General features: G+C 38.1%; 1 protein-coding gene across 1 annotated transcript in view; it reads left to right on the forward strand.

Moving 5' to 3' along the window:
• AFF2 (ALF transcription elongation factor 2) overlaps positions 1-22615 on the forward strand; it is a 61283-nt gene that overhangs the window by 23042 nt on the left and 15626 nt on the right. Inside the window, exons 8-11 of the mRNA XM_071220261.1 lie at positions 11434-11570; positions 15445-15516; positions 15866-15959; positions 18322-18374. Coding sequence (XP_071076362.1) covers positions 11434-11570; positions 15445-15516; positions 15866-15959; positions 18322-18374 — 356 coding nt within the window. The remainder of the gene's footprint in view (positions 1-11433; positions 11571-15444; positions 15517-15865; positions 15960-18321; positions 18375-22615) is intronic.

Below are 22615 nucleotides of genomic sequence, written 5' to 3' on the forward strand. Positions count from 1 at the left end.
CAGCCCTTTGCTGCATTTGACTATGTTTCCAGAGTGAGACCCATAGGCAGCCTAGCACCTTGCAGACAGAGAGGAAATTTGGTCATCTGGATATCCCAGGACATTTGGCCTTGCTGCCTCTGAAGGTTTTGGGCACCTAGAACAATGATGAACTCAGTGTGTTGAATTGTTTGACTAGATTGATCCTCGTAATAGGGGGTCTCAAACATGTGTTGTTACAATCACTTGGGGAACTCTAAAATAACCCTGATGCAGAGATCCAAGATGTCAGAGGAGTAGGTGGAAGCTACACTAACCACCTCCCAGGACCAATCTGGAATTACAGCTAAATTATAGAGAAATCATCCTTAATAACCAACTGAACACTAGCTGAGAGAAGCCTTACAATCAGGGACACACAGAAGAAACTACTTCCCCACAACAAAATTAATAGAGAGTGTGGAGGAAACACAAAAGGGCTGGCTGGGCTCCCATGGGTGAAAGCTAATATACTGGAGGGATATTTCAGTGGCCAGGGGGTTCTTCCTGAGAAGTGTTGGGTCTAAACTCCAAGATGGGCTCCCCAGCCTACAGCACCAGAGCCAGAAAGGAACCCATGTAACATTCAGCTGTGAAAAGCAGCAGGGTTTCTGTCTGCCAGGGAGAGACAGATGCAGACGCAGAGAGCCTCTTACAGGGCCAATGCACAAAATTTATTTTGCAACCACTTACCCTGGGCTCTGGCAGAGTGTACTAGAGTCTGGGATTGGTGGCACTTGGGACAGAACTGAAGGAACAGCCTCCAGGATTCGAGTGCTAAGTCATTCCCTACACAGCATCTTTCTCAGGCAGAGCACTCCCCTCCAAGTGCCTTCAGTCTGAAAAAAGCAACAGCTCCCACAGGAGTACCTCTGCCCTAACCTGTGGAACTTAAGCCAGGCTGCTGATCACAGATTGATTAGTTTAATAACTGATCAATCTCATAACTGATTAGTTTAGTGTTAACCCATTTATTTTTTTAATAACATGTTATTCAGTCTCCATGAATTTGTATGTGTTTGAGTTTTTCTTGAGTTTGATTTCTAGTCTCAAGACATAGTAATCTGAGAAGATGCTTGATATGATTTCAATTTTCTATAATGTGTTGAGGCTTGTTTTATGTCCTACCATGTGGTCTATCTTTGAAAATATTCCAGGTGCATTTGAAAAATACATACTTGCTTCCTTGGGGTGAAAGGTTCTGTATATATCAATTAAATTCACTTGTCTAGACTGTTGGTCTGTGCCACAATATCCTTGTTGATTCTTTGTTTGGAAGAGCTATCCATTGTTGACAGTGGACTGTTAAAATCCCCTACCATGAGTGTGTTGCTGTCGATTACTTTCTTGAAGTCCTCCAAGATTTTCCTTATATATTTGGGGTTCTTATGTTGAACATATGTATGTTTACAATGGTTATAACTTCTTCAATAATTTTTCCCTTAAGTATCATGAAATTAAAAAAACTTCAGCATGGCTAAAGAAAATATCATCAAAATGAAAAGGGAACCAACCATATAGGAAAACATATCTGCCAATGATAATTCAGACAAGGGTTTGACCTCCAAAATATATAAAGAAGTAATATGACTCAACCCCAGGAAGACAAACAATCCAACTAAAAAATGGAAAAGGACCTGAACAGACAATTCTCTAATGTAGACATAAAGAGGGCCCAAATATATATATATGAAAGAATGCTCAACATCATTAGCCATCAGAGAGATGCAAATTAAAACCACAATGAGATACCACTTCACACCAGTCAGAATGGCCATCATTAACAAGTCAATAAAAACAAATTGTGGCAAGGATGTGGAGAAAAGGGAACCCTAGTTTACTGTTGGTGGGAATGCAGAGTGGTGCAGCAAATGTGGAAAACAGTATGAATTTTCCTTTAAAAAAAAACTAAAGATGGAACTGCTTATTGATCCAGTGATTCCACTGCTAGGATTATACCCTAAGAATCCTAAAACACCAATTCAAAAGAACTTATGCACCCCAATGTTCATAGCAGCATTATTTACAATAGCGAAGTGATAGAAGCCAAGTGCTAGATCAAATGCAATTAACTAATATCTTCAGACCATTTCACACCAAAGCAGCAGAATATACACACTTTTCAAGTGCACATGTAACATTTTCTAGACACAACAAAATGTTAGAATACAAAAATAGTCTCAATATTTAAGAAGATTGAAATCGTATCAAGCATCTTCTCTGAACAAAATGCCATAAAACTAGATATCAATCATAAGAACACTGAAAAACATGCAGACATGGAAGCAAATAATACGTTATTGAACAATGAATGGGTCAACAATGAGATCAAGGGAGAAATCAAAAGATACCTTGAAACAAATGAAAATGAGGACACAATAATTCAAAATACGTGGGACACTGGGAAACCATTCTTAGGAGTGAAATTCATAGCATTACAGGCTGAAATAAAAAAAGAAAAAGAAAAAGACATAGCTCATATAAATGATCTAACTTCACACCTAAAGGAACTTTAAAAAGTACCATAAACAAAGCCTAAAGTGAGTAGAAGGAAGGAAATAATAAAAATCAGAGCAGAAATAAACTAAATAGAGCCTAAAATGTGATACAGAAGATGAACGAATCCAAGAGCTGGTTCTTTGAAAAGATAAACAAGATTGCCAAACCTTTCACCAGACTCATCAAGAAAGAAAGAGAAAGGACCCCAAAGTAAAAGCAGAGTTGAAAGAGGAGAAATAAGAACTGACGCCAAAGAAACACAAAGAATTTAAAGAAAATATTATGAACAACTATATACCAACAAATTGAACAACCTGCACAAAATGGATACATTCCTAGAAACATATAAACTTTCAAAATTAAAACAGGAAGAATCAGAGAATCTGAATAGATAGATTACACCTAGTGAAATTGAAGCAGTAATCAATAAACTCCCAACGAACAAAAGCCATGGACCAGATGGCTTCACAGGAGAATTTTACCAAACATTGTGAGAAAAAAACACCTCTCCTTCTCAAACTACTTCACAGAATTCAGGAAGAAGGGAGGCTCTCAAACTTGTTTTATGAGGCCAGCATTATCCTAATTCCAAAACCAGATAAAGATACTACAAGGAGATAAAATGATAGGCCAATACCCCTGATAAACATAGACACTAAAATTCTCAACAAAATATTAGCAAACAAATATAGCAATGCATACATCAAACACCATGATCAAGTGGGATTTATTCTGGGAATGCAAGGTTGGTACTCCATTTATAAATCACTAAATGTGATTCACCACATAAACAAAATGAAGGATGAAAACCACATGATCAGATCAGAAGATGCAGAAAAAGCATTTGGTAATATCCAGCACCCATTTGTGATAAAAATCTCTCAGCAAGGTGGGATTAGAAGGAACATACTTAAACATAATAAAGGCCACATATGACAAACCCACTGCTAGTATCATACTCAATGGAGAAAAACTACAGGTATTCTCCTTAAGACCAGGAACAAGACAGGGATGTCCACTTTCACCTCTCTTATTTAACATATTACAGGAATTCCTCACCACAGCAATCAGACAAGAATAAGAAATAAAGGACATCCAAATTAGAAAGGAAGAAGAAAACTGTCATTATTTGAAAATAACGTGGTACTGTAGATAGAAAACCCCAAAGATTCCAATCTCACCTATAAGTGGTACCTAATCAACAAAACAAACAAGCAAGCAAATTATAACCAGAGAAATTGTAATTAAGAACAAACTGACTGTAACCAGAGGGGAGGTGGCAGGGGATATTGGGGGGATTAGGAGGAAGGCTTGTCAAGGAACATGTATAACGGACACATGGACAAAGCCAAAGGGGAGTAGGATTGAGGATGGCGGCTGAATGAGATTAGGGGAGAGCTAGAGAGGAAATGGAGACAATGGTGCTTGAACAACAAAAAAATTGGAAAAAAAAGTTATGTAGAACAACAAAAAAAGAGAAACTATTAGAACTGGTAAATGAATTCAGCAAAGTAGCAGGATACAACATTAATATCCAGAAATTAGTTATAGTTTTATATACCAATAACGAACTAACAGAAAAGGAAATTAAGAAAACAATCCCATTCACTATTGCTTCCAAAAAAAAAAACAAAACAGTCTAGTAGTAAATCTAACCAAGGATGTAAAAGATTGTACCCAGAAAATTATAATACACTGAAGAAAGAAATTGAAGAAGATATAAATAGGTGGAAGCACATACCATGTTCATGGATAGGAAGAAATAACACATTACAATGTCCATCCTACCCAAAGCAATCTATAGATTCAACACACTTCCTGTCAAGATTCCAAACATGTATTTCAGAGAACTAGAACAAATATTTCAAAAATTTATACAGAACCACAAAAGGCCCTATATAGCAATAGCGATCCCGAGGAAGAAGAACAAAGTTGGAGGAATCAAGCTTATTAATATACTATAAGGCCAAAGTAATCAAAGCAGCCTGGAACTGGCATAAAAACAGAAACTTAAATCAATGGAACAGAATAGAAAGCCCAGAAACAACCCCACATCTTTATAGTCAATTACTATTCAACAGTGGAAACGAGCACATACAATGGGATAAAGATAGTTTATTCAATAAATAGTGTTGGGAAATTGGACAGTTACTAATTTTAATGTAGAAAAATGAAACTAGACCACCTTCTTACCCCATACACAAGAATAAATTCAAAATGGATCAAACACAAATGTTAGACCCAAAAGCACAAAAATCCTGGTAGAAAACATAGTCAGTAAAATATCAGACATTGCTCATAGCAATATTTTATCTGCTATATAATCTCAGACAAGGGAAACAACAGAAAAAATAAACAAATGGGACTACATCCAACTCAAAAGTTTTTGCACAGCAAAGTAGATAAACAAAATAAAAAGACAACCCACAGAATGGGAGAACATATTCACCAATACACCCAATAAGGAGTTAATATCCAAAATTTATAAGTAAATTACAAAACTCAACACTAAAAAATGAAACCAATTAAAAAATAGACAAAGGACCTGAATAGACACCTCCACAGAAGACTTACTGATGGCCCATAGACATATGAAAAGATGCTCAACATCCTTAATCACCACAGAAATGCAAATGCAAACTGGTCAGAATGGCTATCATAAACAAATCAACAAACAACAAGTGCTGGTGAGGTTGTGGAGAAAAGGGAACTCTAGTACACTGTTGATGAGAATGCAGACTGGTGCAGCCTCTATGGAAAACAGTGTGGAATTTCCTCAAAAAACTAAAAATGGAACTGCCTTTTGATATGGCAATTCTACTGCTGGGATTATACCCTAAGAATCCTGAAACACCAATTCAAAAGAACCTATGCACCCCAATGTGCATAGAAGCACAATTTACAATAGCTAAGTGCTGGAAACAACCTAAGTGTCTATCAGTAAACGAATGGATCAAAAAACTATGGTACATTTACACAATGGAATACTACACAGCAGAAAAAAAGAAGGAGCTCCTACCCTTTGTGACAGTGTGGATAGATCTAGAGAGCATTATGCTAAGTGAAATAAGCCAGGCAGTAAAAGGCAAATACCATATGATCTCACCATAAGTGGAACCTAATCAACAAACAAACAAGAAAGCATAATATAACCAGAGGTATTGAAATAACAAACTGACAGTAACCAGAGGGGAGGGGGATAATGGGGGAAGAAGGGGAAGGGTCATCAAGGAACATATATAAAAGACACATGGACAAAGACAAAGGGGGGCATAATTGAGGGTGGGAGGTGGGAATGGCTGAGGTGATGGGGGGAAAATGGAGACAACTGTATTTGAACAACAAGAAAAAAAGAAAAATACCCATTTTTATTGCTAATATGAAGTAAAAAATAGTATTGTTATTTTAACAAAATGGAAGTCTTACCTAAGATACATGTCTAAATATGGTTGATTTTCATCATTTGGTGATTTGTATTTATGAATTTGCCTACTCAATTAAATTGATTTGTAATCCCCAAATCAGAACTCATGATGTTTTTGTGGTCATCCACAGACATGCAAACAAACAGAAAAGAAATGATGAAAGAACTGAGAAAAATCAGTGATACAGAAAAACATATACATGTAATTAAAAATAAGCAACACTCTCTGCTGTCCAGGGTCTGGTTAAGTGCTCCCGCCTCCCCAAACCACTGTTGGTCTAATCCATTTAGACAATGCATTTTCAATTGAGGAAATTCTGCCCCCATGAGGGGAAAAATGGTTCTTGAGAGTGGGGTGAAACAGCCTTAGACATTTCAATTGTGTGTGACCCTTCAAAGGGCCACAGTACGTAAAGAGATCATCAGGAGTCCCAGTCATGTGGCTCAGTTAGTTGGAGCATTGTTCCATGCACTAAAGGTTGCCAGTTCCATATGGATGTTTTATTTTTTCTCTCCCTCTCTTCTTTTCTCTCTCTCTAATAATAAATGGAAACATGTCCTCAGATTAGGATTAAAAATACTGTGCTGGTCACATAAAACTGTCAGTGGGAACCTATTTGAGAGAGAGAGAGAGGGAGAGGGACAGAGAGAGAGAGAGATCATCAGGATATTGTTGGCATTAAAATTTCAATGGGAGTATGTGAAAAAAATATCTTAAAAAGCTCCATCAGGAGGTGGTGATAATGAAAAAATGGTTGAAAAACATTTATTTATTTCAGAGTAAGATATCTTTGCTAGGCTTATGTCTATTCTAGAGTTGGAAGCCCCCTTGGTGTTGAAGTTTCTTATATTATAGATGGAGAAATTGAGGCCCAGGAAGCGGATATGACCTGAACACTAACTAGCACTACGGTCATGAAATTTCTCTGGACTACAGTTTCTCCTTTTTGAAAAGTGGGTATTGGGGCTAGGAGATCTTTAAAGATTCTTGTATCTATGGACATTGGGGTGCATAGGCTCTTTTGGATTGGTGATTCAGGGCTGTTAGGGTATAATCCCAGCAGCAGAATTGCTGGGTCAAAGGGCAGTTCCATCTTTAGTTTTCTGAGGAAATTCCGTACTGTTTTCCATAGTGGCCGCACCAGTCTGCATTCCCACCAACAGTGCACTAGGGTTCCCTTTTCTCCGCATCCTCTCCAACATTTGTTTGTGGATTTGTTTATGTTGGCCACTCTGACCGATGTGAGGTGGTACCTCATTGTGGTTTTAATTTACATCTCTCTGATGGCTAGTGATGCTGAACATCTTCTCATATGTCTCTGGGCCCTCTGTATGTCCTCCTTGGAGAAGTGTCTGTTCAAGTCCTTTGCCCATTTTTTAATTGGGTTGGGGTTTGTCTGAGGTGGGGTGGGGGGAGGGGAGAAAATGCAGAGAACTGTAATTGAACATCAATAAAAAATGTTTAATAATAAAAAAACAATTTAAAGATTCTTGTAGCCATGGATTTGTGAATGAAATCACATTTTCAAAAATCAGAATATAAAGATGAATTTCCAAATGAGAGAGCTATTTGGAGCCAGATAACCTAAGGAGATTATCTTCTAAAGCTAGAGAGGATGATAGTTTGCATACATACATAGATTTTCAAAAAAAACCCTTTGAATTTGGTTGAAAATATTTCCACAGCATTTCACAGAAATGAAACCACAGAATTCTTGCAGTACGTAAAAGCTGAAAAACATGTATTGTAAAAAGTCATTTACAACAAGAGATTCTGTAGGACCAGTAACTCATCATTTTATAGTTGTATTTAATCCTTTGCTAGAGAATGCTACTCTGCCATTTTGAGAATTGAAGCTTGCTCAGTTGCATAGAAAATATTTTGATGAAAAGTATATGAGAACCAAATATAACCAGAGACATTGAAGTTAAGAACAATCTAACAATAGCCAGAGGGGAGGGGGAAGGGGACAGTGGGGAGAAGGGTGTTCAGGAACTACTATAAAGGATACATGGACAAAACCAAGGGAGAGGGTGGAAGCAAGGGACAGAGGTGGGTTTCGGTGGGGAGAAATTGCAGACAACTGTAATTGAACAACAATAAAATATTTTTTTAAAAAAGGTATATAAGAAAATTAAAATAGCTAAATCTGCATTATATTGTTCTTTTACATAGAATTGTGCATTAGTGGAATTCTGTTATCTAGCTATCAGACACTGAAAATGTTAAATCTATTATAAAATACTCGGTATAAAAGTCTCATATATAATATTCATTACACATAAAAAAGAAATCAGTTTGTCTAAGTCACATTAATTGTGACCATTATCAAGGTTCAAATCTTTTGCAAGAAAATTTTACTAAACTAAAATATTTAGTAGTGTTATATATTTTTTGGCTTCTGACAAACTATTTCAGACAATTATTTACAGTGAAAGTGATGTGATTATTGTGAACACACTATAGCTTCACATTTTTCATGACAATTGCATGTATTTTTTTACTCTTTTCCTGGAAATAAGGCTGATATGCTTACAAAGAATTCTAAGTAAAGGCTGTATGTGTTAGTTGTCCACAAGTCTTAAAAAAGAAGAGTTTCGGAACCAAGATGGCGGCGTAGGTAGACACACTGCGCCTCCTCGCACAACCAGAACTGACAGAAAATCGAACCGCAAGGAAGTCCGACACCAAGTAGATAAAAAAGAAACATACATCCAAACCAGTAGGAGGGACGGAGATGGGCACCGGGGTGGAGAGGACTCGCGTGGCCATGGGGCGACCCAGACTGGCGGAGTGTGGGACAAACTGGGCAGGCAGTCTGACCACTAGCAGACCCTGCAGCCCCACATTCGTACACAGATAAACTGAGAGGGCTGGACTCAGAGTGGCGGAGAACAGGGCAAGCAGAGCAGTGGGTAGCACCCCGCGGCCCCACACTCGGGCACAGATAAACCAGGACTAACGACGGGGAGCAAAGCAGACCAAGCAACCCAGGGCTCCAGTGCAGGAAATAAAGCCTCAGACCTCTGATTGAAAGCGCCCATGGGGGTTGGGGCAGCAGCAGGAGAGGCTCCCAGCCTCACAGTAGAGATCGTTGGAGAGACCCACAGGGGTCTAGAGTGTGCACAAGCCCACCCACTTAGGAACCAGCATCAGAGGGGCCCAATTTGATGGTGGGTAGCAGAGTGAAAGACTGAGGTCCGGTGGAGAGTGGAGCAGGCGTCATTGCTCCCTCTGGGCCCCTCCCCAATGTACAGCATCACAGAGCAGAGACCAGCGTTACCCCACCCCAGTGAACACCTAAGGCTCTGCCCCTTTAAGTAACAGACCTGCCAAGACAAAAAAAAAAAAAAAAAAAAAAAAGGGCCCAAATGACAAAACACTTCAAAGCTCCAGAAAAAAATACAACTAAGCGAGGAAGAGATAGCCAATCTATCGGATGCACAGTTCAAAACACTGGTTATCAAGGCGCTCACAGAATTGGTTGAATTTGTTCGAAAACTAGATGAAAAAATGAAGCCTATGCTAAGAGAAACAAAGGAAAATGTACAGGGAACCAATAGTGATGCGAAGGAAACTGGGACTCAAATCAATGGTGTGGACCAGAAGGAAGAAAGAAACATCCAACCAGGAAAGAATGAAGAAACAAGAATTTGGAAAAATGAGGAGAGGTTTAGAAACCTCTAGAACATCTTGAAACGTTCCAACATCTGAATTATAAGGGTGCCAGAAGGAGAAGAGGAAGAACAAAAAATTGAAAACTTATTTGAACAAATAATGAAGGAGAACTTCCCTCATCTGGCAAAGGAAATAGACTTCCAGGAAGTCCAGGAAGCTCAGAGAGTCCCAAAGAAGCTGGACCCAAGGAGGAACACACCAAGGCACATCATCATTACATTCCCCAAGATTAAAGAGAAGGAGAGAATCTTAGAAGCAGCAAGAGAAATGGACACAGTTACCTACAAAGGGGTTCCCATAAGACTGTCAGCTGATTTCTCCAAAGAGACCTTACAGGAAAGAAGGGACTGAAAAGAAGTATTCCATGTCATGAAAGGCAAGGGCCTACATCCAAGATTACTGTATCCAGCAAAGCTATCATTTAGAATAAAAGGGCAGATAAAGTGCTTCTCAGATAAGGTCAAGTTAAAGGAGTTCATCATCACCAAACCCTTATTATATGAAATGTTAAAGGGACTTATCTAAGAAAAAGAAGATAAAAAATAGGAACAGTAAAAATGACAGCAAACTCACAGTTATTAACAACCACACCTAAAACAAAAACAAAAGAAAACTAAGCAAACAGCTAGAACAGAAACAGAACCACTGAAATGGAGATCACATGGAGGGTTATCAATAGGGGATTGGGAGGGGGAGAGAGGGGGGAAAGGTACAGAGAATAGTTAGCATAAATGATACTTGAAAAATAGACATGGGGAGGGTAATAATAGTGTAGGAAATGTAGAAGCCAAAGAACTTATAAGTGTGACCCATGGACATGAACTATGGGGGCGGGGGGGATGTGGGAGGGAGGGTGTGGGCAGGATGGAGTTGAGTGAAGGGGCGGAAATGGGACAACTGTAATAGCATAATCAATAAATATATCAAAAAAAGGGAAATTAAAAAAAACAAAACAACAGGGAAAAAGAAGAGTTTCATTGCAAGCTTGTGTATAGGACACTACAATGAGCAGTCTAATAAATTTTGTGAATAGAATCTAGTCAAGGTAGTGATTTGGATTCTGGTGTACTAAAAAGGTAACAACAACAATAATACCACATATACATATTACCACCACACATGATACCTAAGGTGAAGTTTTCTTTTATTTTTTAAAAAATCGTTTTATTGTTGTTCAATTACAGTTGTCTGCATTTTCTCACCACCACTCCCTGCCCCCAGGCAAACCCACCTCTTTCCCTTCTTTCCACTCTCCCCCTTGGTTTTGTCCATGTGTCCTTTATAGTAGTTCCTGAAAATCCTTCTCCCCACTATCCCTTCCCCCCTCCCCTCTTGCTATTGTTACATTGTTCTTATCTTCAATGTCTCTGGTTATGTTTTGTTTGCTTTTTTCTTCTGTTGATTACGTTCCAGTTAAAGGTGAGAACATATGGTATCATTACACTGAAGCTGGTTAAGAAAAGTTTAACCAGCTTCAGTGTAATGATAATGTAACCTTAAATCACTTATGTTATTTTCAACATACATTCATACATTGTCCCACCTCTACATCAAGGTTTCTCAGCCTTGACGCTCTTAGGCTGAATAGTTGTCCATTGTGGAGGCTGCCCTGTGCATTGCTGAATGGTTAGTCACATCTCTGGCCTCTGCCCACCAGATGCCCCTTGTCCCTAGTGGCAACAAGCAAAAATGTCTCCAGATATTGTGAAATGTTCCCTGAGGTGGGGTTGCAAATTGCCCCATTTTGTGAACCCCTCCTTAATATAAAGGATAAGGGGGAATATTATATTCATGACTCTTCTTCCTGTTTCAGTTTGAGAAATTTGGCAAAGCTGTGAATTATGCTGACGCAGCCCTGTCTTTCACTGAATGTGGCAATGCTATGGAGCGCAACCCTCTGGAAGCAAAGTCGCCCTATACCATGTACTCTGAGACTGTGGAGCTCCTGAGGTAAATGGCCATTCTGCAACCATCTTCCTAAACCCATTTCAGTAATAATTGGAAGCTGCTATTTTTTGAAATATTATTTCCACATAGTAATGATTTGTCCAAGGCATCTTCTTCTTAGAAATCATGAAAATTAGTTCTTGCCATTTTATGGACATTCATGGACATTCATTTAATATCATGGAAATTTATAATTGATGGAAACTGCTTTTATATATTATCCCTCCAGAGGTTCAATGGTTTATAATTTGCAGTATTCATAAAAGTAAAATGGAAATGTAGTGGGTAGAAATGTAATAATTTCACTGTTTGGCATTGACACTTGTCTACTCAAAGTACAATTTTATAATTCAAAAAAAGTGGTATTATTCGGATTTCTGTTATAAATCATGTTTTGTAAGAATTTTTCTGCCTTGGTTATTAAAAAGGGAGGGAGCACTGTTCTAACATAAAGTCAGTATTAAGGCCACAAGTGTGAATTAGACTTTCCATGCATCTGGAATTTCAGGGAAACAGACAAGGTGGTAGCAGGGGCAGGGTAGAGATGAAAGGATGAACATGGGAGAGGGTATATTAACTGCACAGATTATGAGTTTCATTTGCATTTTAAATGAAATTTTTTGACCTGTTTGTCTTAGCAGAGTAGAATTTGTGGGTAATCAAAAAATTCCTGAGAGAAGGAGAAAGAGAAGAAATGATATCCATTCTAGTGTTCTCCAGTACCCTGCAGATATTTGTAAAATAATTTAGCACACCACTGAATAATGGATAAGCACGATCATTTGCTGGATTGACTAAATAATTGCTTTTGATTGAGTGAACTGTACTTCACCTGATAGGCTCTTATATCGTGGTCACCTCTGGCTTGATTAATCAATAATTCCAGGCCTGGTTTTTAGGTTTTTACTATGTTACTTATAAACAAAATGTTTACAAATCTAAGGACACTGGTACCTAAACTTTTAGAAACATTAGACAAATTTAGCATGCATATTTTATAAGAAAGCATTCCAAAATTTTTAAATAATGTGAACTATTATAAAAAAAAATACGCTCATGTGGAATAAGAAGATTTAGTTAAAGCAACAAAAGTAAAGAGATCATAAGGAAAATCACAGGTAGCCAGCCACCTTTGGCTTTTCTCTGCTCTGAGAAACATGTAAAGTACCTCTCCAACATCATGCACAGTGCAAGCTGCCATTGACATTCTGTAGCTTTTAAGACAAAATTTATTTTTGTTCAGTGTCTATTCAAGGCTGCCTGTGATTTTCAAAGTTGCACAAAATGAAATTCTGGCAAAAATTGTAAGCAATAAAAATTGAAAGAAAACAATCAACAAACATGGAGAAAATTCACATCTTCTATTCATCCAAGAATTTTACAAAAGGCACTTTTTAAATTAACAAGAAAATTTAAAAGTGTTAATACCTGGTATTAGCACACACACACAAAATATTCGTGAACTAGGCCTGTCCTATGCTGATGATGGGAGTAGAAAATGATCATTGTAAATTGAGGATAATTTGGCATTCTGTAGGAAAACCCACAAAAATTATCATTTATATCTTTTGAACCAGTAAGTCAAACTCTGGAAATTTGAATTTCGGTAAAGTGTTCTGCTTGGCATAAATTAGAGCACACAATTAGAAGTGAACACAAAATCAGTAATAGAAGAGTAATGAATTACATCACAGTACACTCAACAGAATACTTTGCAGCCATTGAAGTGCAACAATGATGGAAACTATGTAGCTGCATAATAATATTTATATCATGATGTTAAAGTAAAAGCAAGCTATATACATTACATTTCTAACCATGAAAAGCATGTTTCTGAATGTGGACCAACCTGGAAGAGAAATGAGTTTGTAGCTGTAATGAGGTAAAATTATGGGTGTTTTCTCTTTCTATATATTTTTCTTTCTTATTAATTTTCTTTTAGGAAATTTATGTTCTTTTAAAATATATAAAAACAAAAACATCAGTTTTCTTTTTTTGTAAAAATGAAATGTGAATGTTTGTTATTTATTTCAATTAGAAAACACTTCCCTTAATTTTTTTCCAAGATGCTATTTTTTTCTAATCACATTTTTTAAATTATGTAATAGTTTACTGCCAACAGAAGTATATTTCAGTGTAACCTGATCAAAGTCAGTGAAGAATTTATGAACATTCACTTTAAAGTCAATATTTTAACTTTATTTTTAGTTTTGAGTTAATAATAGATTCACATAGTTAGTTGTAAGAAATGATACGGAAAGCTCCTGTGCACCCTCACCCAGATCCACCCCCAGAGTAATAGCTTGCATAATTATAGTACAGAACCCCAACCAGAACATAGACTTTGATAATCCATGGATTTTTTAAGATTTGGCCACCTTTTTCCAGATGACACCAATTTTACATGCACTCCCTTGTGTGTCCTCTCTCTGTATATGTACATTTTTTACATTTACTGTAATGTATGTATAATTCTTTTGAGAGAAATTTTAGTTGGGAATAAAATAGGCTAAAGTGCCTAGATCTTCTGATCCATTTAAGCAATTGAAGCTGCACTATCAAGTCACTTCAAAAGTGGTTGCAATTAGAGGGTGACTGTAATATGAACATACTTTTAGTAGTGTAATATTATATTGAAGAGATGTTTATTAGTCTATCCCAAACAGTATGCTGACTACAGAGGGAGCCCCATTTTCTTCATTCAAGTAATTATAGTTGCTCTGAACCTTGGCAAATCTGCAGTGGAAATGTATTTGTGAAAACAAGTGGAGCATCACAATAATTTGACATTCAATCAGACTTACTACATATTAAAAATCCTTTTGGTTAGTATTGCAACAACAGGAGGGTCTCACATCAAGTGCACAGGTCCTCTTGTTGGAAAATGTTCACTGAACAGAACTGGGACAATAAGTGGGAGAACAGGGGCATAGAGTATGCTGGGAATGTGCAGAGTCTTGAGAGGCAAGCTCAGGGGCACTGCTGTCCTGGGGAGGCTGCTGAAAATGAGTCCATGGTATAAACACAGAGTCTCTGCTGATAAACATTGGCTTATCATAAATGAGAACTAGTCCAGGCTGCCTGAGCACTTTCAACTTTCTTTTGCAACACTGAACTCTGTTACTTATTCCACCACAAGTACCTTTGAATTTTCATTGAAGCTCAGACAATGATTTTATGCAATGAATTGATTTTCAAGAATCTAAATGCCTAGAATGAAATGTGCTCAACTAAAAGGAAAAAACTAACAATTACTCAGCTTTTGATCACCCCAGTGTGGAAAGTAAAAATTAAAGAGAATGGAAAGACAAAATATAGAAGGACCATAAATTAAAGGTGCTTAGACCATCAAATGTGAAATCATCTTACTTTGCAAAGAAACAAAACCATTTTCTATAGGAATATATTCCATACCTGAGTCATTAGAAAAGACCTTACTAACTGTGTAATTGTGGTCTCCCCATGCTCATGTCAGACATAGTTGTGTATTATTTAACTCATCTGTCATAAACACAAGTGAGATTGACATTTGGGTAAACCTCCCATTGAGAAACCAATAATGTTTAGCTAGAGTATTCCTAGAAACAGCATTTATACACAGTGATAACCAACAGCAATTCTACAGCACTGTCGTAGAACATGAGCTCCAGATTTCACTGGATTTCTCCAGAGCTAATTTATGTAAGTCAAGTGGCATTCACAATTATCTTTTGTTTATGTTTTCAAGAAAGCATGCTTTTGCCCATGTGCCCTAGTCAGTCTTCCCACCCAACACAAATATGGGGCTAAAGCATTCAGATTATGAGGATACCAATAACTTTGGAACTTTCTGAAGGGTCATATAGATTCCACTTGAGCTTGTCCTTTCTCTTCAAAGGTATGCAATGAGACTTAAGAACTTTGCAAGCCCCTTGGCTTCAGATGGGGACAAAAAGCTGGCAGTATTATGGTAAGTCTCATGGAGGCCAAGGGGAAATCATTGAAATGTTGCAGAACAATTTGAAAACTCCAGATCTACTTAAGCTGCTTAGCCCAGATCATTATTCTTGTTTTCCATTAAACTATTAAAGGATAACTAATGGATTCTCCAGGCACTGACTAAACATTTACTCTCCTAATTTATAACCTTATCAAGATGGGATTTTAATGCTTACCCCTTCTCTTTTAATGTTCTTACTACTTTTGTTTCTCAGTAACTATAGGAAAGTAACTGCAAAATATGAATCAGCATTTTTTAAAACAGTTTACTGGTTTCCTTAAGCACTGGTATTAACATAATCCTTTCTTCATCACCATAGCTACCGATGTTTATCTCTTCTCTACTTGAGGATGTTTAAACTGAAGAAGGACCATGCTATGAAGTACTCCAGATCACTGATGGAATATTTTAAGGTAATCCTTATTTTGTATAATTTATAGATCCTGTGTGATTAAATCAGTAATAAGATATGACAGGTGTGTTATTAAATATCAAGGTTGTTGCTGTCAAAGGCTTAACCTCCCTCACCTCTGCATGCCATGGTCCTCCCACTTCTGCTATGGAGCTCAGCAGAGAGCTTAGGTTTGATTTGATTCCAGGGAGAAAAGGCACAACAATAGTGCAATCACCTGATTATTCTCTGGATTGTACAAATGGACCTTGGCAGCTTCCCAGTTGCAGTCTTCTGCCCCACCCTACATGATGGACTCACAGCCTGTGGCTGACTATAGTCAACCTTGTGTTAAAGGAGAATCTAGTCCAGAAATTTCTTACCTCATGGAGCCCTTTGACCGTGAGGAGTCTTAAAATACAGTAGTTGAACTTTAATACAATTGATTGCTTTTCTTACCAAAATCAACAAATATACAAACAACAAATAAATAAATAAATCTACCCTCAGGAGAGATAAAGTGCTTAATTTACAAGCAAAATATATATTTACCTCAAGATGCAATGCCAAAATTTAGGAATAAGCCTGGATGAAAATTACAAGAAATAGTCTGGTACTAGGCCTGGCCACTATACCAAATACAACTGGCTTGAGGGTCAGTGGAGCTTCTGCTGCTTCTTCCCCCTAACAGTGGTCATGATGTAGAATTGAGGAGGTTCAGGGCTCCTGCTGGGCTGGTCTCAAAAAAAAAAAAAAAAGAAAAAGAAAGAAAGAAAGAAAGAAAGAAAGAAAGAAAGAAAGAAAAGAGAAGAAAAGATTTTTATTTATTTATTTATTTATTTATTTGCTGAGTGAATGGCACCATTTGGCTAAATTGTACCAAAGCAACTTTGAAAATGAAATGAATTAAATCATGACCTTGCATCAATCATCCAAACCCAGTGAGTGGCAGGGTACAGTTATATGAGGACACTGACTGGTTTGGGATAAAGAGCAAGTCCACTAGCTATTATGCAGTGTGGCCATAATGCCGTAGATCTGATGCTTGTGGTAGATGAACAGGTTCAAATACAACAGAGGTCAATCCCTTCATATGTCTACTGTCTCAACCTATGCTCTAGAAAGGTCATTCTTAAACTTGAGTGGGCATCACGATCCCCTAGAGTGCTCATAAAACCAGAGTGCTGGGTCCAATCCCCCAGATTACCTGATACTATAGATCTGGGATAGGGCCTGAGAATTGGCATTTTAACAACTTTCTAGATAATGCTGATGCTGTTGGTCCTGTGATCACACTTTGAGAGCTACTTCCCTCTTCAGCCTGTCCTGTGTAGTTTTAGCAGCATTGAAAAATACCAAACAGATGTTTAATAACTCACTCCTCTGGCAGTACATTAAGGTTCTTTGAGATTAAAAGCTGAAGTCTTCAGAATTCACCTTAGATATGGATCTCTAAGGTCCAGAGAAGTGTTACATTGTCACTGTGTTCCTGAAAGTGCTGATTCTCTCCCTTGTACCCCATTTGCAAAAGGGCCTGGGTGGCACTTGAGAGGAAAAAGAGGAGCAGAGCCTGGGCCATGAGGCCATAGAGGCAGGCCTGAGTCAGGCTCAATGCCACAAGTGCCCTGGCCTTGTACTACTTGGGCTCCAACCTGATAAGTTTATTATAATAAGCCAGATCACTGTCCTATTGTGGCGATGCTTAGTATCAGGGTTCTCTGTACTCCATGAGTGTTTGGCCATGATAATACATGAGGCCCATTCTTTAAACCATCCCAGATCCACCAAAGAAAAATACAATGTTTAGAATTCCATTGCAATGTAGCCCTGGACCAGCTGAATTGCTAAATAGTGAAAACTGTCAGCCACGAGGCTTTGCAGGTAAAGATATCAACTCAAGTCAATTCATGAAAAAACAAAACACAAAGGACTATTTGGTCCTGGTACATTCTTAGGATATCAGAAATTACAGCCCACATTGCATTCCAGGAAAAACATTTGCAACTTGAGCTAAAAGTGAAAAGCTTGCTGTACTCTAAGGAGCTTGTTCTGCAGAATAAATTTCAGATGAGGATAATTAAACCACTTCTTGGAGAACTGAGTCTGATTCACTGGGCCTTTTAGTATATAACTCCTTTTATCAAGTGACCTTCATGGTCTTGATTGGAGCCCACTAATTACCCTAACCAGCTATTTGCATTGAGTGTATATCACGGTGTGCTGATGTGCACATACATCCCAGTTCTGCAAATGAAACAGGAGGCATTCTGAAATGCTGCAGGCAATATTAATGTACTCTAAATTATACTTCCATTTGTTTCTGAACTAATAAAACACAAATAGATGTCCTTATATTCCTCTCTTTTTCTCTTCCTCTTTTCTAGCAAAATGCTTCAAAAGTCACTCAGATACCATCTTCATGGGTAGGCAATGGAAAGTAAGTATCTTATGAAAATTAATCTTTCAGAAAATTAGTGATGTAATAGACCACAAATATTTTGTATTGACAACTCATAAGTAAAGGTAAATTTTGAAACTACAGTAATTTTTGTACACAAAAAAATTCTACTCAGGTTTCATCTAATGGGCAGTACAGAAAAGTCCCAATTTTTTTAACTATTTGATCTATAAACCAAATTATGACCATAAAATATATCTGTTAATGAGATATCAAGCACCATGCCATTTGAGAGAGGCAGGGTAAAAGTTAAGTTTAATACAGTGATATTTCAATAGTTCACTCAGTAATGAAACTTCAATGAAATATTTATTGATATATGGTAAGTGCTGTTTAATAAAACCAAAGGCATAATAGTGCTGAAAATGTAAAGGCACCTAGCCAATTATCTGAGTCATCATGATGATTTTTATATTAATACTAAAATAGCCTGACCTAAAATATAAATGCATCTACTATAACGCTGATAGAGCTATATGTGCTTGGGACAGCTCAGTCTTCCAGCAGTAGGGTGGATGCCTAGAAATCCACTGGCCTAGTCCTGATGCTGCCTTTAACTTCCAAAGTAAGCTAAGTGAATCCCTTCCTTTCTCTGGATTTGTTTCTCCATCTCTAAAACAAAAGGGCTGGACCTGATAACTTCTAGGCCCATCTAAAGAGCTATTCTTAGAGGGAAATTTTTGAGTCCTAGTTGTGGCTCATCCATGAACTGGCTATGTGTCTATGCTTACATGCTTGAGCATTAGTTTTACTCTGATGCCAATAATTCCCTCACCAATGCAAGCTAGTATGGGAAGGAAAAATAGATGTGTGTTGATGCATACTTGTGCAGAGAGTTCATTTTTTCATTTTTCATCACTTCAAAATTCTTGTTTCTCTGATGAAAACACTTTCTTTAAGAGTAAAATAATCTCCTCTGCCACTTTATAAATATCTGCAAAGCACATTCCCAAAGCAGGGGCATGATAAACTCTACTGTAATATCAGGAAAATATCCACTGCTAGTATGATACCCTAAGAATCCTGAAACACCAAATTCAAAAGATCCTATGCACCCAAATGTTCATAGAAGCACAATTTAGAGTAGCCAAGTGTTGAAAGCAATCTAAGTGCCCCTCAGTAAATGAGTGGATCAAAAAACTGTGGTACATTTACACAATGGAATACTATACAGAAGAAAGAAAGAAGGAACTCCTACTCTTCACAACAGCATGGTTGGATCTGGATAGCATTATGCTAGGTTAAATAAGCCAGGCAGTGAAAGACAAATACCATATGATCTCACCTATAAGTGGAACCTAATCAACAAAACAAATAAGCAAGCAAAATATAACCAGAGACATTGGTATAAAGAACAAACTGACAGTAACCGGAGAGGAGGGGGATAACGGGGGAAGAAGGAGAAGAGTCGTCAAGGCACATGTATAAAGAACACATGGACAAAGCCAAAGGAGGGTAGAATTGAAGGTGGGAGGTGGAGATGGCTAAGGTGGGAGGGAGTGGTGGAGAGAAAATGGAGACATGATGTGGACTCCAGCCAGCAGGGTCTGTGTGTTGTGGCTACTATGAACAAATTTACATGGGCTACAGAAGTCCTGTAGAGAAAAAGGAACAGCATGGCCACTCTCTGAGTGGGGGAGTGCCCTTACCCCTGCGTGGACAGGCTTTCATCGCTTTTCTGGGCACATGACATCAAGGATGGTCCTCATTTACTATGCACAGGTTCGCTTTAAGTGATTACCTTTTACAGATAACAAAGGAGAGGAAGTTGCTAATTACTACAAGGAAAAAGGATATTTGCAAATGCAAGCGAAAAAGTGGTTGAACTAGTTACACTCCATCCTTGGGTGGTTTAGCACAGATTTTAGGAAGTTACTTTAAAGATATGCAGTAAATATTTGCTGCCTCAATTCAGGGTGTGGAGTTTTAGCAAAAAGCAAGCCTCAAAGCAGCCTAGGTATAATGCAGGCCTGATTCCCCTCAGGAAAACCAATCCATGGGCTCGGTTCCTGTGTGCCAACTTGCTCCCTGCCAGTTTGCTGAATCAAGGGCTGGGCTACATTTACCACTGCCATGTGGAACAGTTCTCTATAGAGACAACTGTACTTTTAAAAAATATATTTTTTCTTTATTTCTTCTTAGAAGGTAATGGAAGGAGAAGGAAAGGGAGAGAAACACCAATGTGTGGTTGCCTCTCCTGTGCCCCCCACCGGGAACCCAGCCCACAACCCAGGCACGTGCCCTGACCGGGAATTGAACCAGTAACCCTTTGCTTCACAGGCCACCACTTAATCCTAAACCACACCAGCCAGGGCTAGACAACTATATTTGAACAACAATAAAAAAAAATTCAGAGTGAGGGAACAGATTCATTAAAAAATTATGTATTAACTCAGTTACTGTATTAAAAGGAAATACTGTTTAAATTGTTGAATTAGGTCTTACTCTTATATTGGTGGACAACATTTATCTCTGCAAGTTCAAAAAATAAAAATAGCCCTGGCTGGTGTGGCTGAGTGGTTGAGTGTTGGCCTGCAAATCAAAGGGTCACCAGTTTGATTCCCAATCTTGGTCACATGCCTGGGTTGCTGGCCAGGTCCCCCGTGGGGGGCACACAAGAGGCAACCACACATTGATGTTTCTCTCCCTCTCTTTCCCTCTTCCTTCCACTCTCTAAAAAATAAAGTAAATAAAATCTTTTTAAAAATAGCCATTGGAAGGCTAAGAGACAGCTATTTTCTGTGAGCACAGAGTAAATGAAGGGAAAGTTTGGATAAGCAGTCATTAATGGATCACTGAGAATAGATACAAAGTCTGTCAGGGAAAAGTCCAGCCATTGTTAATATAATGAGAATGGTTTATGCAACATTGATGTAACCTGGCAGCCAAGGAAAGTGGACTGGAATGCACATGCATGAACAATGATGACTTCACTGTGCTAGTCAGTGGGGGTGATAGATGTCACTGAGTGAGCATGTGTACTGTGTGACTATCACATTCTAAATGACTGAGCAAGTAGTGCAACAAATCTTCATCAAATTTTACATTAAGCTTGAAGGTTCCTATGCATAAACTATTTGGATGATTCAGAAGGCCACAGCTATGGGCAACTGGTCATTAACAGCTTCGTTACAAAACATGCCTGTTCATGCATCATGTCTCCTGCAGAGATTTTGCTGAAACATCAAATCACCCAGGTGATTCAGCCCCACTACAGCCCAGATTTGGCACCCTGTGACTTCTGGCTTTTCCCCAAACTAAAATCACCTTTGAAAGGAAAAATATTTCAGACCATCGATGAGATTCAGGAAAATATGACAGGGCAGCCGATGGCGATTGGAAGATCTGTGTGAGGTTGCAAGGTGCCTACTTTGAGGAGGACTGAGGTGTCATTGTCCTGTGTACATTGTTTCTTGTGTCTTGTGTCTTCTTCAATAAATGCCTCTATTTTTCTTATTACATGGATGGATACTTTATGGACAGACAGATATCTGTGTACACACACACACACATGGTCTGAAATAAAAGAACTTGAACACATCCTAAGTTTGTGAAGTCACATTAAAAGCCTCTTGAAATGATTTTTAAAGCATCTGTCTGACAAAAGTACACTCCCTTTGGCAGGCTATAAAGATAATAAATGAGGAAACTCAAAACAATTGCCCAGGGGTTACTTACTATTTATTCAGCACACACTTCAGGAGCACTTCCTTATGAGGGCCTGAGGACACAGCTGAATTCAATGTGATTCCTGCACTCCAGAAGCACACTGTACAGTGGAGGGAGATGAAATGTATGAACAAAGCTCTGTGTAAGCCCAGGAGAAAGAGAGCTCAGGCCTCTCTGGTAAAGGAGGACTTCTTGTCTGCAAGCAAAGATATAGCCTGGCTTCCCCAGTGAATGAGTATTGCGGGACTCACACAGGGCCTCTCACAGCACATTACAGAAGTAGCACCCCTGACCTTGAGGGCTGTAGAGTAAGAAAGAACAAAAAAGCAGTTGGAAGGAAAAGAAAAACTTACTTGGCATAAAGCAACGGTCAGCAAACATTCTGTAAACTGCCAGCTTTTATATATCTTGGGATTTGCCAGTGGAGAGGCAAAACTGAGGCTATTATATGGAGAGAATATAAGAGAAAACATAAGTTTATGCAAATATGTACTGATAAAATTCAAAATATAGTAACAGTTAATCACAACTTTTATAACACAAGTCACCCA

Source organism: Desmodus rotundus, chromosome X (assembly GCF_022682495.2).
Source record: "Desmodus rotundus isolate HL8 chromosome X, HLdesRot8A.1, whole genome shotgun sequence".
Lineage (NCBI taxonomy): Eukaryota > Metazoa > Chordata > Mammalia > Chiroptera > Phyllostomidae > Desmodus > Desmodus rotundus.